Source organism: Scatophagus argus, chromosome 10, assembly GCF_020382885.2.
Source record: "Scatophagus argus isolate fScaArg1 chromosome 10, fScaArg1.pri, whole genome shotgun sequence".
NCBI lineage: Eukaryota > Metazoa > Chordata > Actinopteri > Scatophagidae > Scatophagus > Scatophagus argus.
In genome coordinates, this window is record NC_058502.1 from 23,860,527 (window position 1) to 23,882,965 (window position 22,439).

Below are 22,439 nucleotides of genomic sequence, written 5' to 3' on the forward strand. Positions count from 1 at the left end.
ACTACAACAGTCCCATATAACACCTGCATTACTGCCAGCACTCCACCAAAACACCTGGTGATCTCAAGCTCCATTTTTCCGTCACCATCTCATTCACCATCACCATCTCATTTGTTTAAATATATTTGAGACTTAAGTGTAGCACACTATATGCTCAAATTTCAAGGCATTATTATTAGCACAAACATATCAGCAGCTCCATCCATCCTTCCATCCAAAAGTGTGTCCATACTGTTATTCTAATATCAGATGTGTTAAATTATGTCCCAAGAGTAATTACCTGATAACTTCAAAATTGTCATCATTGCTGATGTCATCATTGTAGCCTACTTTCTTTGTTTCGTAAATTTTCCACTTTGGGTAAACCTTTTATGCTTTCTTTTCCGAGTAGTGTAAACAGTTTTAATTTTACCCACCTCTCTCTGGCCTTAAGCTGAGACTGCCATCTGTTCTGCAAATATTTTCTCTCTGCCTCTCACAGAGGTCAGCTACATAGGAGCCCTGTTCTGTGATTAACATGATGGTAATTTACTTGTTAGCGGGGATAGATCAGTCATTATGATGTCCTTTCTCTAACTGTACTGGGCCTGGTGCTCAAAGAGCTAAGGAGGACACAACAGTTCAGTGACAGTTGTTTGTCGTCGTAATGTAATGAGCATCCATACTAACATTGTTATATTTATTTTTTTATCCAGCTAAGAAAAAAATATCATTTGGCAACTATTAACTACTAGCTCATCTCCCTTCGCTCCACTCTTGCCATGTACTGACAATTACACATGATCTGCAGAGAAACAGAGAGAGAGAGAGAGAGAGAGCGGGAGAGAGACTCAAGAAGCCTCTTCCACATGTGGCTCCCCTGCTGTTGTAAAAATGTGAGGTGTGTGGGCAAAAATAAATCAATAATGCACACACACAAGGAGAGAGAAACAGAAAAAGGCAGAACAGAGTACTGTATATTGGGACAAGTATAAGTTTTTTGGCATTTGGTCTGCCCACCACCACACTGAAATGATACACTCAAGATGTGAGCAAAGTGAGGACTTTCAGCTTTAATTCAAGGGGTTTGGCAAAAGTGTGGCATTAACCATTTAGGAATTACAGACATTTTTACACACTAATCACCATTTGTGGTTGCTCATAAATGATAGGACAAATGGCTAACAAGCCATTTTGCCAGGTATGGCCTATTCCCTTGTTAGTCAATGAAAAATCAAGCAGATAACAGACTGGAGTTGGTTCTGAGTGTTACATCTACCTTTGGTAGCTGTTCATTGGAACATTCAGTATGAGATCCATGCAAGCGAAAGAGTGAAAAGTGAAGTGAAAGAGGCCAGCATCATCATCAGAGAGATGTGAAGAAGGAAGGAATAACTGGCAAGCTCAGCAACACCAAAAGGCCTGGAGACTATGGAAGATAACGAAGTAGGTGAGTGCAGAATTCTGTCACAGGTGAAGAAAACAGAAAGTGTTGTTTTCATCTAAATGCAAAGAAGAACAGGAGACCGAGTTACAGTGCTTCAGTTGGTAACTGTTGAAAGGGTCAAAGGGCATTGTCTTGAAGTTACTGAACTTCACCCATCTCAGTAAGCTAATGTTAGCCTTGTTTTCTACTTTAAGATAAGTTCGTTCATTTACTAAGTTCGGTTAGTAAATACTACAGTTACTTTAATATATATAATGTATTGCACAGAAATCCTCTGAATGCTAAATATTGTGAAGGAAATATACAGTATTTGTATGTATAACTGAGTTGAATGAGTGAAGCAAAGTAATATTCACAATATTTTGAGGGAAGAGAAAAAAGCTTGTTTTTTTTCCATGTGAAGCTTCTGTTTACTTGCTCCTCATGTTAGAGGCATTTTGGTATTTTTCCAAGCAAATTTTTTTATGTTATGTAAAATTCAGTCTTTACTGTTTATTGAAATCCTGATTAAACTGAAACTGTTTAATTCTGTTCTCTTCTGTGATCATTTTATTATACTGAAGTATGCCAGGAATATAGATGTATTTTTGTTAGAAGATGATTTGAACATTTTTATCTTGGAACGTGGAAGTTGAATTGGAGAATAACAATAATTTTCAAGTAACTGAAGTGTGAGAACTGAAGGCAACTGGATATCTTTAGGTTGAAGATGTTTCACCTCTCATCCAAAAGGCCTCTTCAGTTCTGAGATTGAAGGGGAAGTCCAGCTATTTAACTAATGGGGTTGTCACCTTGGGGGTGGTCTTGAGTGTTGTTCACACTTTGTGCCATCATAACATAAGATAAGATGAACTTTACTGATCCCACAGTGGGGAAATTCGCTTGTCCTGGCAGCTCATAAGAACAGAAAAAGAGTGCAAAAAGCAAAAGTGTGCAAAAACAGTTACAAAAAATACAGAGATAATAAATTAACAATTTGCAAATGAGCGCAGTTCAATTTACAGCTATATACAAGTCCTCATAAGGGAGGAAAAGAGGACTAGACTGTTGAGCTGCACAGTCTAAAAACTGTGGGAATGGAGGACCTGCAGTAGCGCTCTTTCCTACACTGGGGGTGTAGCAGTCTGCCGCTGCTCAGAGTCTCCACTGTCTGATGCAGAGGGTGAAATGTGTTGTCCATGATGGATGTCAGCTCTGGCTAACATCCTCCTCTCACCCACCTGCTCCACGGAGTCCAATGGGCAGCCCAGAACAGAGCTGGCCCTCCTGACCAGCTTGTTTAGTCTCTTTCAGTCCCGGTCCGTGCTGCCCGGTCCCCAGCAGATCACAGCGTAGTGGATAGCAGAGGGTACCACAGAGTCATATAAAGTCCTCAGGAGGGGCCTGCACACTCCAAAGGACCTCAGTCTCCTCAGAGGGTGGCGACTTTGTCCCTTCTTGTACAGGGCATCAGTGTTAAGTGACCAGTCCAGTTTATGGTTGATACTGTCCACCATCTCAATGTCCGAGCCCTGGATGGGCTACTGGTGTAAGTGGTAATGTCCTTCTCCGCAAGTCAATCACCATCTCCTTCATTTTACCAGTGTTTAAGCACAGGTGGTTGCGCTCACACCAGTCCACAAAGTCCACGATAACCGACCTGTACTCCATCTCATTCCTCTCAGACACACAGCCAACAATGTCTGAGTCATCTGAGAACTTCTGGAGGTGACATCTGCTGGTGTTGTAGGTGAAGTCCAAAGCGTAAAGGTTGAAGAGGAAAGGTGAGAGCACTGTTCCCTGGGGGGTCCCCAGTGCTGCAGACCACCACCTCAGACACACAGTTACACAGTCTTACATACTGTGGCCTGTTGGTGAGGTAGTCGATGATCCAAGCAGCCAAACAACAATCCACTCCTGCTCTCTCCGGCTTCCCTCTCAGCAGCACTATCAGCATCATGTGAGTTGAGCTGCACTATAGGTGGCTGAAAGTTGGTGTCAAAAATGGATGTTCTATCAGGACATAGATGGCCTTTTTCACACCTCTCTCAAACCATCTGTGTTCTTTGTCCAAAAAGTGAACATTTGAGTCCTCAAAGGTGTAACCCTTATCCTTGAGATGCAGATATACAGCCTGTCTTGTCCGGATAAGCTGACTCCTGTGCTGTGCCATGTGTGGTTGTTTGGTTTCCCTTTCCTCTGAACACTCCTACCGCATATACCATGCTGAGTCACAACACCCGCAGGCTCATGCGGCCATAGCGACTCACATGATGGCACGAAGTGTCAACGACCCTCAGGACCACCCCCAAGGTGACAACCCCACTAGAGGTGAAATAACTGGAACTCCCCTTCAGTCTCAAAACTGAAGAAGTCTTTTGGATGAGGGGTGAAATGTCTTCAACAACCTAAAGATATCCGGTTGCCTTTGCTTCCAGCACTTCAACCACCATGAGCCAGACTGACGACAAATTAGCACTTGGCACTGTTAAGATCTAATAAGATGTTGTTTAACATAATTGGAAATATAGAAAATGTAGAACTTATAACCTATTTACAAAAATACAGGTCAGGTTTTTCACATGGATGGAAGGATCCAGTGAAGAGGATCAGTTGGTCCAGATGGTGAGCCACCCAATTTGATTCTCATGATACACAGTACCTCTGAAACAGCTGGATTATCTAAAGGTTCAGCGGTAGGATCGTACCAGTCACCTTGGCTGGTGCCAACCCGAGCAGATATTACACTGAGAATGCATTCTGACACAGCAGACTCTGACAGGTCAGATCTCCATCTGATCTGAATTTGGATTTGAAGAGACATCTCAAGGAAATTCAATCGAATGCAACTGGACTTAGTTATTTGTCTTTGAAGACGTTTCACCGACTAGTCCCAGCCTAGTCAAGTGAGCATGAACTGATGAAGCCTCTTGGATGAGAGGTGAAATGTCTTCAAAGACAAATAACTAAGTCCAGTTGCATTCGATTGAATTTCCTTGAGATAACCATGACCTGGATGAATGAGAATATTCACAGGCTTATTTGAAGAGACATATTTTTTCTCCATAGATAGACATTGACTTGAACAGCGAAAGGAACTACTTAAAAAGTAACCCCTAAACCACTTTTTTCTGATGTAAATCAATTTAAATGGATAGTTAGCAGTGGTACAGACTGATTCAGGTCCAAATCCTGACATTTTAGTGGAAAGTATTTGAATATTCTATTTGGTGTTAAGAATACGCATAGCAACTGCCCTCTACAGGTTGAAACCCAGCTATTACAACTGAATGCTGTGAGTAGCTGAGCAGGAGGCAGGCGACATTTTGGCGACTGTCTATTTCACCAACCACCCCATAGATATTTTGGTATTCATTTTATAGTTAGTTCTGTGTTTATAGTCTTCAGTAGGTTAGTCAGCGATTTTAGACAGTTACGGTGCAGGCTATTTTCAGCTCATAGTTTGTTCCATACTTTGTGTGTTTGAGAGAACTGTTTGATTTAGCGTCGGATAGTTTTAGTTTTTTCTGCGGCAACTGAGGAAGCACGATCTGCCACAGGAGCTGTTGATTCAGTTTTACCCCGCAGTCACTGAATCTGTTCTCTGCTCATCCACTGCAGTCTGGTTTGGAGCAGCCACAAAACAGTACAGAGTCAACGAACTGTAAAAACAACAGAGAAAATCATTGGGGCCCATCTGCCCAGCCTCCAGCACTTGTACTTCTCAAGGACTAAGAAGCAGATGAGGAACATCATTGTATAGATAAATACTTTATTCATCCGCATAGGGGAAATTTAATTATCCAGCAGCCCAAACATTTTTTCACCAGCTTGTCTAGCCGCTTGGTGGTTTTGACTGTAAAATACTCTCCGCAGGAAGAAGAGGCAGCTCTGCCCCTTCTTGTAGAGGGTGTCAGTTTTAGGGGATTAGTCCAGTTGTAGGTGTGCACCACCTCAATGTCCTGCTTCTGTATGGAGACAGGTAGATGGAGCGACTTAGATATTCTGAAATCCACCACCATCTCCTTTGTTTGAGATGGAGGCAGCTCCTACTGCAACAGGTCCCTGAAGTTCCTCAACAAGGTCCCTGTATTTCTGCTCCTGTCCAAGATCCCCCACACCCTGGAAATATCCATTTCCAACTTCTCCTCTCTGGCAGACATTACAAAATACTGTACTATAGAACAAATAGATTCAGGAACAGATTTTTTCCTATTTCCATCACTCTCATAAACAACTAATCTGAACTCTTACAATCAACCTGCCATTGACATTCTGCAATCACCCTATATTGCAGAGACACTTCATTGGTCTGCAGTAGCCTACCGCACTGGGGGGCAGCCAGGCCTAGAGGTTGGAGGAGCGGCTTGTGATCGGAGGGTCACCGATTCGATTCTCCCACCAGACGGGCAGGAAAAATTTGGGTGTGGTGGAGGGATTAATGCGAAAAATCCTCCCCCCTCCATTAGTCGGCTGATGTGCCCTTGAGCAAGGCACTTAACCCCCCTAATATGCTCCCCGGGCGCTTGATGCTGCCCACTGCTCCTGTGTGTGTTTCACTGCATGTAATTTGCCAGGTGCTGCATGTGTGTGTTCAACTAAGGATGGGTCAAATGCAGAAGCCGAATTCAGTGTGTGTATGTAAAAATATATATAATGTCAATAAAGCTGATTCTTAATCTTAATCTTCTTAATCTTAATCTTTATGTATATTGCACATTGTTGTATTTTGTTGTCTTTTCACCAGTCCACTCATACTGTGTGCACTGCCTCATTATTCGCAGGTAACACGTATACTCTAACATGACCAGTTTTCTATTGCATATATGTCTGCTTGCTCGGGGGTTCGGGATCTGGGTCTCTGGAGGCAATCTTGATTGTATAGGGTGCTATATAAATGAATTGAACTGAATTTAATATAATTCATAGGATAGTGGTTTTCAACAGAACACAAAAAATACATGAATGATATAGCATTTCATTATAATTTCATTATTATGATTTCAGTCTTGTGAAATGTTAAAATCATATTGAGGTGGTATGGAAACTGAAACTGAACGGATGAATGACATGAAAATTTTTATGAGTTGAGATTTTGTTTTATTTGTCTTTTTAGTAATGTTGTTCTCATGTTGTTAACTGCTTTCCTGCCTGTACAACATCCATTGCACGTCTGCCCGTCCTGGGTGAAGGATCACAAAATAACACTGGTTAAACAAGTCTTATAGGGAACTGATTTGAACTGCAATCTGACATCCTCCAAAAGTTAAGGTGAAGTCCCTAACCAGACAACATTCAATTAAATATATAATCCACACACATAAAAGACAGAAGCATAAACAGTTAGAGTTATATTTTGCATATCACAAACGCATTTTTCTAATATGTTAACACCCTTACAGTTGACATTAACTACCCAACTGCAATGGGCATGGTCATGTCACGTTTGCTGCGATGTGGCCACTGAGGCTGATCACGACCTTACTGGACATTGCTTGTAATTCCATGAGGCAGTAGCATCCCAGAGGGAGATTTCTGCTCTGCAACATGGAGAATACTCACCTCTTCTATTTTCGACATAAAGTTAGCAAGTTGACATTATTACATTCCTGCCCCTTGCGTCAGTCAAACAAACAAAGAAACCTAAAGCCTTTTGCAGAAAAAGTAGCATGTTGCAATGACTGAGGCTGAATCATTTTGATCTCATCTTGCGGAGACTGTAGAAAATGGGGCCTTGTTCTGCCTCATTAAGAGCCATTATTATCTAAAGCAATACAGTTTTTAGCACTTCTGTGCCACGTACTGGCCTAGTAGTAGAGTTGTTTTAGAAGTGGAGAATTGTCCCTGAGAGGGCATGCTGGAGCACTGTGTTAAACAGATAGATAGATAGATAGATAGATAGATAGATAGATAGATAGATAGACTTTATTTATTCCAGGTTGGGAAATTGCAGTCCCAGGCTGGGAAATTACAGAGCAGAGGGTGTGACAGCACATGTGGTCTAACTGTCTGGACTTGAAATGTTACTCATCCTATACAATGTTACTCATCCTATACACCTTTCATCATCAGGCCTGATGATGAAAGGTGAATTTCTTTCACTTTTTGACAGCAAGGTTTCTGTTGTTTATTTCTATGACTGCACTGTTCACATCACAGAATTATCAGAGGAAAAATGAGATGCATCACCTGGAGAGGTCAATAATGGGTTTACTACGACTTTTCTGATTTTATAATAAACAGGACAAGATTTGTAGAGAGAGAAGGGTGGTTTTTTTTGGTTGGATCTGCTGAAAAGTGTCGCAGTGGTTAGCACTGTCGCCTCACAGCAAGAGGGTTCCAGGTGCGAATCTCGGTCCCGGGTCCTTTTGTGTGGAGTTTGCATGTTCTCCCTGTGCTTGGGTGAGTTTTCTCCCAAAATCCCCAAAACATGTACATTAGGTTAATTGGCTATTCTACACTGCCCCTAGGTGTGAGCGTGTGTTTTTGTGTGTCAGCCCTGCAGTTGACCACTGAGCAGTCCAGGGTGTACCCCGCCTCTCGTCCGTAGTCAGCTGGGGTAGGCTTCAGCCCCCCTGCAACCTTGACCGCTGACGGACAAGCGGCATTTCTCTATTTGTAGTCATTTAAGTATTATGTATCGGCATATAAATCTAACAAATATTTTTACTCCTTAAGTCCTTGACGGAAGACTTAAAATTGTTACGACAAACATCTATTTAATCACAATAGTAACAATAATAATCACTGACAAGGTTTTTTATGCAGGATTCTCAGAGTGGAAAATGAATGGTAAATGGGCTGTACTTCTATAGTGCTATTCTTGTCTGAATTATCACTCAAAGCACTTTATAATTAGAAGTTATAATCATTTAAGTTTCTTGCACAGGGACACTTTAGAGTGCAGGGGTCAGGTATTGAACCACCAACACACTCTATCAACTGTACTATCACTATAAGCCCAGGGCAGGCTTAACTATCAGATGTGGTTGGTGAACTTTTATGACCCAACCCACGGTAACTATAATTTAAAAGCCTGAATATATGTTTATTTTCTGTTTTGATACTGTCACAATAACTAGATGCAAGTTCGACTCAATCAATTCTGAAATTAATGAATAGATATATTGTACAGTATATTGTAGTATATTGTTCCAGTATACTGTAAACCATTCATTCGCATCCTTAGCCCACTGAAATGCAGTATGAAACTTAAGTGGATCATAACATAAATGGTCCACAGCATCTTTATTTTTAAAAGTTGACTACATGAAATAATAAATCAGTTACATGCATCTTACAATCTCCTGCCTTTCAGAATAACAAACGAGGGACAGGTAGAGTGCTCCACTGTGCTGCTATTAACATTATGTCTTCAATGGTAAGTAAAGCTATTACTGTTTAAAGTAGGGAGCGAGCACAGTTATTTTCTTCACCACAAAGTTAGGTTAAGTTGTTAAATGTTGATGTGTGTGTTCGTCAGCTGATCTTCCTTTTTTTCTGCAGGAGAGCTCTGCTAAGTTTCTGGGCAGAAATGTTCACAATACAGTATACTTTACGTTCATTATTTATTCATTAAATCAGAACATGCTCACAACCATTGCTTGGCATAGCTAGCTAGATAGAGAGACAGATACTTCATTGATCCCGAGGGAAATTCAAGCATCCAGTAGCCCGTTACAGCAGTGTAGGTTAGTCAAAAAGTACCGTATTTTCACGACTATAAGGCGCATATAAACGTCTTAGATTTTTTTCAAAATGTGCAGCGCGCCCTATCGTCCAGAGCGCCCTATCTGTGTGCGGACGTAGTTGAGAACCATGATGCTGCGGACGTGATAGAGAACATGATAGAGAACATGGGTCTGGCCGTTCAAAGTGAGGCTGCGAGCGGCGTGGGAGCGGTGGATGACCGAAGGAGACCACAGTTTCACAAAGACTGGAAGGCAGCGCCGGGCGAGTTACGCCACAGTTTGTGACTGGATTGTAGCTGCTTGGGCTAACGTGTCTGCTGGCACTGTTGTTCGAGCTTTTGCTAAAGCCGGCATCATTTCTGGGGAGCCGCACGGCACGGACTCTGACTCTGACAGTGAGGAACGTGAACCTGCCATGTGTGATTTAGCGCAGCTGTTCAATTCCGACACAGAGGATGAGGACTTCAATGGGTTTGAGTGACTGTTACCGGTAATGTGCTTGTTTTAGTGTTGTTGTAATTAATACTTAAATAAAGCACAACCAAACTCAGTTTTGCTCCCGATCTATTTTTAAATATGCACGTGTGTGTTGTCAGGCGGGCGTACGTAGTATATGAATACACACAGGGGCGGACGTGTATATAAAACGTGTATATAAAACCCGCGCCCTATCTTCAGATGCGCCTTATCTGTGTGTTAAATACAATAATTGCACACATAACTGAGACTGCGCCTTTTCGTACGGTGCGCCTTTTCGTACGGTGCGCCTTTTCGTCGTGAAAATACGGTAAGCAAACAAACAACCAAACAAGGCCTAACTGTTAGCAGGAAAAATAGATTAACATATACTAAATAAACTAACATATGCTACATAAAGTACAATAGAGTGCAGAGAAAGCAGGTCAACCAGATTAAACTAACTAACACTGAACAAATGAATTCCCCATAATTCCCAAAGCTTAGGCTTTGTGAGGGGTCAACTTGGGGACAGAAAGCTGCAGATCTTGCAGCACAAATCCTGGCCTAGAGACATTCTCATTAATGTTACCCTCGAGTTACTGAAAATAGGAAGGTGATATTGACAGAAATTTAATATATATATATGACTTATATATAAGTCAGTCATATACCACATGTATCTAAGAAAACACTACTCCCAGATTTCAAGATGAAGTGATGGTAAGGTAAAAATATGCCTCAGTAACGTGGAACACCGGACCAGCTCTACAGCGTCTCAAGGGAGGGGTAATGGGAGTTTGACCAACCAGTCCACATGTGTTTTGTGGACTTGGAAAAGACTTATTACCGTGGCCCCCAAGGCACACTGTGCGGGGTTCTCCGGGAATATAGGGTGCCTGTTGCTACAGGCTATCCGATCTGATGTGAGAGCTTGGTTTGCGTTGCCAGCATTAAGTCAAACTCTTTGGACTTTGCTGGGGCTGCCATTGGTCCCAGTTCTATTCATAATCTCTATGGACAGAAATATTGGCGCAGCCAAGTGGCAGAGGGTGTCAGGTTCAGTGACCTTAAGCGGCAGAAAACAAGACTTTCTTAAATTAATTCTTTATTTTTCATTTCCTTTTGTTGCTATGCTTTATTTATGACCCACAATTTTTGAAAAAAAATCCTGCGATAAAGAAAAATACATCTAAATGAAGAGAGGAACATGTCTTGTCATGGCTGGTTTTGGAGCCAAGTGTTTGCGTTTAGACTGAAGTAGCAGCATTAACGTGGAAACACTGTTCACTTACGCTTGGTGCACCTCTGCGATCCCTGAACTTTACTCCATCCATGACAGCACTGCCCTCCACACACATTCACCCTGCAAATATAAAACAAGTAAAGGCAGATGAAACATCCCCCTCAGACACAGGCTTCAATGTCAACAGAAAGGGTTTCTCTCCATCCTCTTTTCCTTCACCTTTGGCATCATCATCGCAACTAAGAGTTGACCTGTATTTTAAGATGACAAAATTGTAATACCACCCTGGGGATCTCCATTTATGACAAGTCCTGAAAAAGACAGGCTCCACAGGACTTGTGACCAAGAGCCAGTAAAATTACAGTTACAGTCACAAGGAAGTTTTTCGAACTCAACTCCATCTCTGAGTCCCCTGATGACAAGGCAGCAACCACTGCTAGTCCACGTAATTGATGTTATTTATTGCAACAGTTTCTTGCTAACAACTACCTAGAACAAATGGAGTAGGTTTTAAGGACAATGAACGGCACCATTTAAACTGTGAATTCACATGGGTTGTCAGTAGTAATGTTAGTAATGACATTATGTTTATTTAATACCCTATTGACTTTATTTATCCCAAAGACATGACACTACATCACAATCTAACATAAAGCTAATATCTTTAGGTGTTATGCTGGAAGCAAATATTCTATTGTATTATGCTTTGCTCCAATCTTTAGTTGGAGGTAAAACACCATGTGTTATGTGTTTTATAGAGATGGGAATATTGCCTGCAATCTTAATTGTGCAGACTCAGACTTGCATGACCCCAGAGGACTTTGGACTTGAGTTTCATCAGTATGTTCTGTGTGACACTGGCTCAAGTAACTCGGTTCAGTATACTAAGTGATCCAGAAGTCCATTCATGGAACCGGATTTGCCGTGACTACTCATTAGAATAATACTGCTTGAGATCTACATTTGCACAGGACCACCATTTTTTTCTCGCAAGGGCCGGAGCCGCTCACAATCATTACAATGCCCTGGAGCCTCAGAGGACATATTTTTGATGGAAACATCCCAGCAACAGTCACAAAGAACCTTTTTGTTTCTGTTAACCACTTTGCATCCGACTGCTTCTCCAACCTGGATCAGTACAACACTGGATTCGCCCAGAAACTGCTCTTTACAGAGGGATTCATGACAAAACTGCAGATGAAGGAAATTTAAGTATAATAATTATGGTATCACCTGAGGTAGGGATAGGCATATTTACACACACACACACACACACACAAATATTGAGAGAGAAAGACAGAGAGAGAGATAGAAGTGTTATATATTTTATTGTTTTCCCATCCAAGGCTTTACCTGGGCGCCAGCAACAAAACAAGACAAAACTGCACAACAAAAATCCTGGCCATCCCAAAGCAACATCATCAGAGGTTGAACCACTATTTAGTGTCAATTTCCCAAAATCCAAAAAAGGAGAATGCATGCAAAGCAAGTGAAAGCAGAATCAACCTTCTGTAAAATTGCCAAGCTTTTATGTATAATTTCGCAAATTCAGATAATGTGCAAACAGCCATTATACAACAAGCAAAACATAAATAATATAAAATAACTGCATCCTTCATAATAAATAGAACCCAACCCAGTTTGCTAGATCAGACAAACAGAAAGTGATAACTTGCTACGTGACAGCTAGGTTCAACCAAGGCACATGTATTTTATGCCCCCCAACAACAACGTCTCTCAGGTCAACTCTCCATGATGCTGGCCATTTTGTATTTTATGCAAAAACTGGCAAAGATCACGACTTTCACTTTTTCCATCCTATCAATGTCAAACATGGTCAGCGTGTTTACAAAACTTTAAGGATCAAAAGTTGTTAAAAGCTTTGTGAATGTTCAGCCTTAGTGTGGATTAATAAATGTTTAATGTGCCTTATTCTGTTACACGCTTTGGTATAATTAATAATGTTATAATCATGTAGAACTGGTTGTTTGTCTCAGGACTGCACACTCTGAGGGAGATAGAGGTATCATGCACAGTAGGAGAAGGACACCATATCTCAAGTCACTCTGACCGATGGGCGAAGACACTGATACACCACCCCTCCCCTCTGGCTTGAGTGGAAAGGTGCTGAGACTAACAACCGGTGTTATCTTAAAGTATATATAATGATGTACTTCCTTGAGTGCTTTAGATTCCACTTGGCGTTTGGCTGAAGCAGACTTGTGTTCTGAGGTGGGAACTCCAAAGATCTTTGTTTCTAAATAAATAACTCTGTTTTAAGGCTATTCAACAACTGTGTTTTAACTCTCTCACATCAACCTACTCGGGGAAGCAAGTGTGCTTCAACATTAGTCATGTCAAATGCATTCTGTAGAGACAAAAGATTCAAACACATGAGGCCAGGATGATCCACCATGCATGCTGTAGTGTCCAAAGCTGTTGTAATCTTCTTGTAGAAAAATTAAGTGAACTTGGATGGCAGAACAGGTAATGATTACATAATTGCCATTTAATTCACATAGGACTCCAACTAACTCTGGTATCTCCCTGCAGAAGACACTCTCTGGCTCGATGTCTATATTAGGCAATGTACAGTGTCAAAATGCTGTGATAGCTGGTAAACATACTTACATACTACTACTAGTTATAACTTGCTGGTAGACATTCCTACACTCCTGATTGGTGAACTGATCCTTACTATAATCAAGGAAACATGGCTGGCCAATATGTACAACGCTTGAGCTTTATTGGTGTAACTGGAGCAACTTAACAGTGTTTGCTTTAATTCATATGTGTTTATGTAAATGTCATAAGCGAAGCTTTCAATAATTAATACATAAACTTACTACATACACACACTGGAGCCACTAGCAGTTGTTTGCGACACAGCCACCACAGCCAGCACGGCCATATGCAGCAAACATACAGACGTAAAAAAAAATGCCCAAGTGACATAAAGTAACTAACCACTCAGAAGTGACCTGTTGTATCCTTAGTTCGTGAGATTGCCCCAGGAGCCTTTTTTTGTAGGGCATGTAGGGCTGCACCATTAGGCCAAAGTGCCAAAGTGGAAGCACAAAGCCATACTTGCAATAGCACACCCCACGGAGGAAGGGGGAGAGGAGGGTTCATTAGCATTTAAAGCAACAGGCACTCAAACCGGTCGTTCTGATGAGTGATTGATCCATGTGGTATTCTGACCAAAGCAAGCACAGACATTTCATGAAGATCACATGGAACTTGTGTAAAGGGGGGTATAATATGTCACTTTTAATACAGTACATTAGAATGAAAACAAGTGCTGCTTTGCCTACAGCATGCGGCCTCTGTATTATTAGTATAACATTGGCTACTCTTAGTATTAACAATAGACTTGATCATTATTGTGACCACCTTTTACACTGACAGAGGCAGGAGTGCATTTAAAATTCAGAATGGGTGTATGCAACTTGATAGTCTTAAGCTTTGAGGCTGTAGGATCCGAAGTTACATGTCAGCTACTTTAATATGTGACTGTCCATTGCAAGCAAGTTCACAAGCACCACTGAAGCACCAGCACATCTTCACCACCACACATATGGATTGTGTTCAGGGAGGACAATCAAAAAACAATATTGCTATTTATTTATTTACAATGACAATCTTTTTGCTCAGTTTTGAACTGCTCAGTAAAATAGTCAGAACTAACTTATACATTTCTCAATTTTCATCATTAAAACAATATTTAGTGCCAAGCACTAAAAGTGCAAGGATCGTTTTTTTTTATTCACATTTGTCTTGGTTATTAAGGCCTGACAGCTAAAAGTGCAAGGATCCTATTGTTATTTGCCTACATACAAGAAATTTAGCAGGCACATGTGTCTTATGCCCCCCCCTACAATAATGTCTCTTGGGTCAACTCTCCATGATGCACAGGAAGCCGGCCATTTTATGCAAAAAGAAGATCACACGTCTTTCACTTTTTCGACCAGCTTTTTCGTCATGCCATTCATCCGCCACAATAATCCCATGTTGCACATGATAAAACACAACATTATGGTTCTTGGAATGCTCTGGATCAGTGTATGACAGCATGTTCCAGCACTTGGCTAATATCCATGAACCACCACTCAGCCACTCGGTTAATTACTCGTATCTGATTACTTTCATCTATTCAATTCAATTCAGTTTATTTATATAGCATCAATTCACAACAAAAGTTATCTCATGACACTTTCCAATTAGAGCAGGTCTAGACCAAACTCTTTAATTAAACTGTAATACAGAGAGCCCAACATTCACCCTTGAACAAGCACTTGGCAACAGTGGCGAGGAAAAAAATCAACAATCATCAAAATTAAAACAAAAAAGAATTTAAGTATTTCATTTTATGTGTAATTAATCTAGAATATATCAAAACTTTTCCATGATATTCCAAATTTTTGGCTTACACCTGTATGAAATAAGCACAGTGTTAAGCACAGGGTGACAAAAATCAAAGTCATTTATCAGCCAGCACACAGAGCTGGAGGCAGAAGCAGAATACTCATGGCAACAGAAGTCTTAAGAGGCAGTGGACTTGGTTACAAAATAAGCAAAAGGAGACTGGACCAAAATGGTCCAAACAGAAGTTCTCAGAAAGAAGGATGTTGTTAAGGCAGCCATCAAGGAACCAACATTGGCTATAGAATGGAGATATAGCTAAAAATGATCGGCACTGTCATCTGTGTGTATGTCATCTGTCATGTTATGATATCCACCATGATGGCACGTGTTTGCTTTCTCCACTTTTGAATGCCTCTTTTTTGTTATTATGTGTATCTTGCCTTATTTATAATGCACAGATGTCATGCACTGTTAACTTATAACAGGCAAGTATTGTTAGACAATGCCAGGTCACAGCACCACTCTACATTCACAGGTTTTATACCCCCGAACCTGCACTACACTGTTCGACCCACGCAAGACTGCCACCACTAACGAGAAGGCTCCTAAAGTAGACAAGAGAAAACTGCAGAGGAGGAGGCTGCTGTACTTTGTCTAACCAGGCATTTGACAAATAAAGCCAATTTTCACAAAGACCTGGCTGTCAGACAAAGTACCAGAATCAGCCGTGAAGCCACGGAATCACTCCGTACACCAAGGAGACCACACTGCTGCCTCCAGTAAGGTTAAAGGGGGAGGTGTGCGTGTTTGTCAACAACATGTGTAGTGTAGAAGTACGGTTTGGTCTGCAAACAATGTTCGCCAGATATGTAGATGTTGTTGAAATGCCAGCCCTATTACCCACCGAGGGAATTCAGTGTTGTTGACCTGCTATTCCCCCGCAAACTAATCCAACAGTGGCACTCAGCAAACTCCATGATGTCAACATGATGGAAACAGCTCACCCAAATGTTGCTTTCATTGTTGCAGAAGATTTCAAACCAGGAATCTATGGACTGTGCTTCCCTAATATTATCAGCATACATGTGAATATTCCCACACCAGACCAGAATAACTTTGATCATGTTTATATGACATGATACATCCGTGATGCATACAAAGCTGACCTCCGCCCCAAGTTTGGACTCCCAGGCCACATCTTCCTGTTCCTTTACCCAGCCTACAGACGAAGATTCAAGCAAACAAACCCAGTCATTAAAGTTAAACTCTGGTCTCCTGAAACTGAAAGCATCTCACAGAACTGTTTGCCAGACAGACTTGGATGGGCAATCCCTGAGGGAATGTGCCACAGAGCTGCCTGATGTTGTCACCTCCATCTTCAAACCGTTTCTTCCACAGGCCACTGCCCATTTCAAAACTACCATCATCATCCCAGTTCCCAAAAGGAGTCCAGTGACTTCTCTGAATGACTACAGGTCATTCAAAACAGTATACCAGAGATGCTGGAGCTCTTGCAGTATGCCAACAGCCCCAACAGATATATCTCAGACCTCATCTCTGCAGCTCTTCATACAGCCCTGTCCTGCCTGGAAAACAAAGAAGCCTACATCAGAATGCTTTTCATAGACTACAGTTCTGCTTTTTATGTAGTCATCCACTACAAGCTCACGAAAACTGTTAAACCTCAATCACGACCTGCGATTGGTTGCAAGATTTCTTCACTGGCAGGTCTGTCAGAATCAGAAACATAATATCCAGCAGCCTAGTAATGAACCCTGGTACCCCTCAAGGATGTGTCCTCAGCCCCGTTCTCTACACACTGTTCACACACACATTTGACTGAGTCACCTCTCACAAGGACAATACTATCCTGAATTTGCGTCCATCGACACTGGACTCATTACTGGTGGTGACACACCGGAGTGAGGTGACAAGCCTAGTGACATGGTGTGAGGAGAACAATCTCACCCTCAAAACAGACAATACCAAGGAAATGATCATGGACACGAGAAAGAAGAGGAGGACTCATCAGCCATTCATCATCCATGAGTTTGAGGTAGAGAGGGTGAGCAGCTTAAAATTCCTGGGTATATACATCAGTGATGACTTCATCTGGACACTTAACACCACCCAGCTTGTCAAGAAATCACGACAGCAGCTGTCCTTTCTGAGAAGGTTGAGGAAATTCGGCATGTCACCAAAGATTCTCAGCAACTTCTACAGCTGCATCACTCTGTGATATGGCAGCACCTTTGCTGTGGACCACAAGCACCTACAGAGAGTGGTAAGGACTGCTGAGAGGATTGCCAAGACACCACTATCCTCTCTGCAGGACATCTACCAATGTAGAGTCCAAAGAAGACCCTGCTCCATTGTTAAGGACTTCTAATAGGAAGCAATTTCGCTGAAGCTCCTTATTTAGAGCTTTGGGGGAAATGGCGTCAAGGTCAAAACTTTGACATCTAATATTTTATGTCTGCCACCTTGTGTTCATTTATTATGATTTTCAGTCGCATTATTTTTGCATTAGTTTGCATTATTTAAACTGACTGAGCAAGAGCAACTGAAATCAGCAGGAGGGGAGCTAGTCAGCTGTTAGCTGTGAGTAGCCAGTGAAAAGCAGAGTCCTGCAGTGTGTTTGACTAAGGGGGGTAATAGATAAGAAAGCTAATAACTTAGAGCAGAACTATACTCACACTAGGAGAAAAAGTTTCTGTTCAAAGGAACATGAAATGTTAAACAGTAAACTGCAGTTTGATGCAAGAACACAAGTGTAAATTTATGTACCGAAGAACATCAGCTGAGTACAGTTTAAAAGGTAATGTTTGGATCTTGGGACACATCAGTGTACACTTGACCAAACCTCTGTCAGAGATTAAAGTAAAAGTAAATAAATACAATCAATATTTCCTCAACAAAGTAATGGTGTTATTATGCTCAGAATAACTAAACAAAAGGTCAAGAAACAACACCTTGACTGGTGAATGGCACTGGTAAATGCTGCTTTCAGCAATCAGTGACAGGTCCAAAAACCCCTGATTGGAGCACCGTTATGGCTGTGCTCCATCTCTCTGCAACCTTGTTGTGATTTGGCATTGTATAAATAAAATTTACATAAACTGAATGGAGGATGCATCTAATATTGCTGAACAGTACTTTTTTGGGGAGCTGTGGCCTAGAGGTTCGGAGAAGCGGCTTGTGGTCGGAGGGTCATCGGTTCGATTCCCCCACCGGACGGGCAGGAAAAATGTGGGTGTGGTGGAGTGATTAATGTGAAAAAATTGCTCCCCCCCTCCATTAGCTGGCTGATGTATATACTGCCAATAAAGTGATTCTTCTTCTTCTTTTGTTTAAACTAATAGATCAGAGCTCAATCTTGTTTTCACTGTTTTGTTAGAATAGTTGACTGCTCTAAATTTAAATGTAACCCACTTAAATATCAGGGAAATTAGTCATTATGAACAACCCTAATTTCAGGGTGAACAGCCAAAAAAGCATATTCATGGTCTTAGGAGCAACATATTTGTCAACCTCATGGAGCAATATGAATATCCATGAGGGATATGCTTTTGTTATTTACTGTTAACTGTGGGAGTCTCACGGGTGAAATATGAGTTCTGTCTAATTACACACCTTTTTAATTGATTGTTACTTATAAAAGGAAAAAATTCGTGCAAGTGTGTGTGCACAGTTTAAAAATCTCATTTACTGCTGTATGCCATTTCTGTCTTTTGTACGCACATTAAATTTTAAAAAAGTATTTATTCCCTGGAGTTGTGCATGCTTGCTCACAACACACTTTCAATGGGACAGTGGAATGGAACAGAGCCATCCAATAGCCGTACTTTTAATTCTGTGACAAGTCATAATGTCTGCCTATTAAACCACCCATCCATTATCCGTCACTACTTATCCAGTGGGCTATAGCCCTTTGTTACCCTTCATTCTATCCCAGCTGCCATTGGGTAAGAGGTGGAGTACATCCTGGACAAGTCACCAGTTTATCACAGGGCTGACATGCTCACATTCATGCCTACAGGCATTATAATGTTACCAATTAACCAAAATCCATGCATGTCTTTGGACTGTGGGAGAAAGTCAGAATACCCGGAGGGAACCCATGCAGATTTGGGGCGAACATTCACACTGCCCTGGCCGGAGTTTCAAAGCAAGAACATTCCTGCTTTGAGGTGACAGAAGAAACACCGTCCCACCTCCTCTGCCTTTTAATGCTCTTCTCAATTTAAAGTTGTGTGGAGCTATGATGGAATTGCTTGACCAAAATCATTGGACCAAAAGAATACAACATGCTGTCACTTCAACATCCTAAAAGGTTCAGCAGAGTAATGAGAGCATTATGAAAATGTCAATCAAGCAGAGCTTGCAAACACTACAAAACCACAGAATTAGGGTTTATGCAATTAGGGTAAATATGACACCTATTTGGGTACACCAAGTGTTCAGGGCCTTACAAACCACTCTCTAAGTGGTTTATATGTCAGCTGTGCTGTGTTCTTTTGGAGCATATTTGGGCTGTTGTGGTAGCACACTTTCACTGCACAATTTTTATGGCCAAAAAATTTCAAAATATTACAACATTATCACTGTATCTCCAGAAAATGTGAAAAACACTCAGTCAAATTCATGTTTAACTTAACACTCAATATACTAGTGTAGGGAGGATGGAAAGGGAGGTAGAAAGGATGAAGTCTTTAACCACAACTGTGCAAAGCCTACATGAAGAACAACTACACTTATTGAATAGTGAAAAGGCGACCAGATGAACTGAAAAACAAATGACCCATAAGCCCTGACATCTGCATTGAATTACTTGATACTATCGTATGTGTATAATTAACACACAACATACACTACGCTTAGAACAGCACATTGGTAGTGACTTTGTTTGGGCCAGTAAGTAGAATTATTCTGAACCTGATCAGCCTAACACAAAACCAATAAAGAGCTGAGATTCACAGAACTGCCTTTAGGGCCTACTACTCACATTCAACTGCCTTAGTAAATGCATATGGTATCCAACCAAGTAGACAAAATATTATCAGCAATAATTCAACATCAAACATACTTTAACAGGTCAGATAGTTCGACTAACCCAGCCAGTGTGCAAACAATCAAGTCATCACTGTCAACTCCAACTAGTGCAAGGGAAAAGATAGCACTCGATAACAATGGGACGTTTTGTGTTCTTGAGACATTGCTTACCCACTTGTAATTAGCAGAATTTAAGTAATAAGGCTCTGGTAGTGTAATAGAATCAGTGCCTGACTGTTTCAGTGTAATTATGATACAGTTTTCTTAAAGTTGAACTGTCCACTGCTTGTTTAGTCTATGATAAAAGCTGACAAAAAGTTATTAAATTCACTCTAATTTTCCCACTATTATCCTCTCCCCTGACACAATTTATCCAAAGTGTCTTACCCCGACAGTTTCATGGGCTGTTTAGGCTGGCGCTGCTCGTGTTCGCTCAGCCGGAAGACCGGCTGCGGCTGACTTAACTGTGGGACTGAAGCCGCTTGGTTCCCCATCCTGCGGCTCCGGACCTGGCCGCCAAAGTTGGCATTGAGATCAACTTTGTACATATGCTTCCCAGCCTCACCGCGGTGCGTCGAGATAGAGCTGACTCGCACTCCGCCGTCCGATCCAACCGAGCCGGATTGGAGTACGAACAGCCTCCTAAAGCCGCTCTGGCTCTGTTGCTGCTCCGCTGACAAATGTACCGGGGAGAGAAACAAACTAAAAGAAATTAAGAGGCCCAATCTAAACCAAGACATATCTGCACCGAATGCAAAGTAAAGTGGGTGTGTGTGTGTGCGTGTGGGTATGGGGGGGAGTCCACGTTACTTTCGGCTCCGTGAAAAACTCCTCACTTCTTAAAGGAACGAAAAACGTTTGTATTCCTACAAGTCTATCTCCAACCCGGTGAGAGAATGCACTAGGCTCGGTTAGGCTAAGTAGGCTAACGTTAAACAAAGAAAAACGCTGACTTCACTTTGAAAGGTGTGAAGTATAATAGTGCATGTAAACAAAATAAAAATGTTCTTCTATTGTAAAAGTGAATTTTGTCCCGCTTTATTTCTACAGCATGGTATTCCTCTGAGTTGCTGTCGCTTCCCCTGGGCAGGATTTGTCCTAATCTGCAGTCAGAAGAGGTTCGAGACTCCAAATTTTCTCTGTTGTAGGTGAGCAGTGCCAGCACTAGCAGCCAGCCTCCTGACATGACGTCAGGGGAAAGGGGGGCTGGACACCAAACTCAAGTACGTCAGTTCAAAGTTTTTTGGTTTCAAGGGTGTTAAGGGGCCTTAACCAAAGTCCCCACTCAAACAGACATTCACTTACTGTCCAGTCTGGACAGCCTCACATACATTCTTCTGTCAGTTTTGTGTAAGTCAATACGGCTTAAATGAGAGGTACAAATGTAAAGCAGTTTGTTTTGAGATCCTTCCATATTCAGTATGAACAACGAGGACAATGTTGCAATTTCACACACGGCACTGTGCAATTCAGCATGTTGAATCTTCACCATGGGGACATTAAGAGATCCATGGACCAAAAAAAGGCTTGGACGACTTTGCAAAATTGATTAATATTTTTACATTTCAGTGGTCAATTACAACTGAAAAAGAGAAGAGAAAACAATGTAGTTAAAATACTTAAAACAAGAGCGTGTACTGTGTACTACTCATGGTATATCAGTTCAGATTTTTATATAAGATCTGATATAGGTATTGGTCGGTAAGTCTATTTCAGTCAAATAGCTTTGCCATATCTTCAGAAAGGTGTATTAATTTAAGAGTGTATATATGATCTTTTGAGTTCCAGAAACCACTATGGGTAAATTTGAATCAGAGTTGGTCACATCATATGCACAAAGCTATTTACACACACACACACACAGACACACACACCATTCATTTGACTGACATTTGTCAGCTGACAATCAGATTTATGAATCATCATTAGTGTTTCAAAACATTTATTAGATTACAGTCAAATTTGTCTTGATTATCTCTCTTTTACACAAATGTGCCACAAGTCATTCCCCTGATCCCCATTCCCCTGTTATTGTCTGTTGTACAAGACTGTAAGTTTTACCAGAATATGTAAATGTTACCCTGAACAGCACTGTTGCAATACTATTTTACCCAAGTATTATAAATACAGGTCTGCCATTCTAACAAACCGTATTGGTTGAGTTATGATGATTTTAATTGCAGATAGATTTGCTGCCTCCATGGACTTAACACGCATGGCTTCA

At 41.3% G+C, this 22,439-nt stretch overlaps 1 protein-coding gene across 4 annotated transcripts in view; it reads right to left on the bottom strand.

Annotated features, from left to right (window-relative positions):
• Positions 1–21,397, bottom strand: part of ltbp1 (latent transforming growth factor beta binding protein 1) — a 191,333-nt gene extending 169,936 nt beyond the window's left edge. For all 4 annotated transcript variants that reach the window (XM_046401529.1, XM_046401527.1, XM_046401528.1 and 1 more), the window contains exons 1-2: positions 20,603–21,397; positions 10,848–10,918 (exon numbers count right to left, since the gene is read on the bottom strand). In XM_046401529.1, coding sequence (XP_046257485.1) covers positions 10,848–10,918; positions 20,603–20,955 — 424 coding nt within the window. In that variant the 5' untranslated portion in view covers positions 20,956–21,397. The remainder of the gene's footprint in view (positions 1–10,847; positions 10,919–20,602) is intronic.
• Between the last annotated feature and the right edge of the window lie 1,042 nt (positions 21,398–22,439).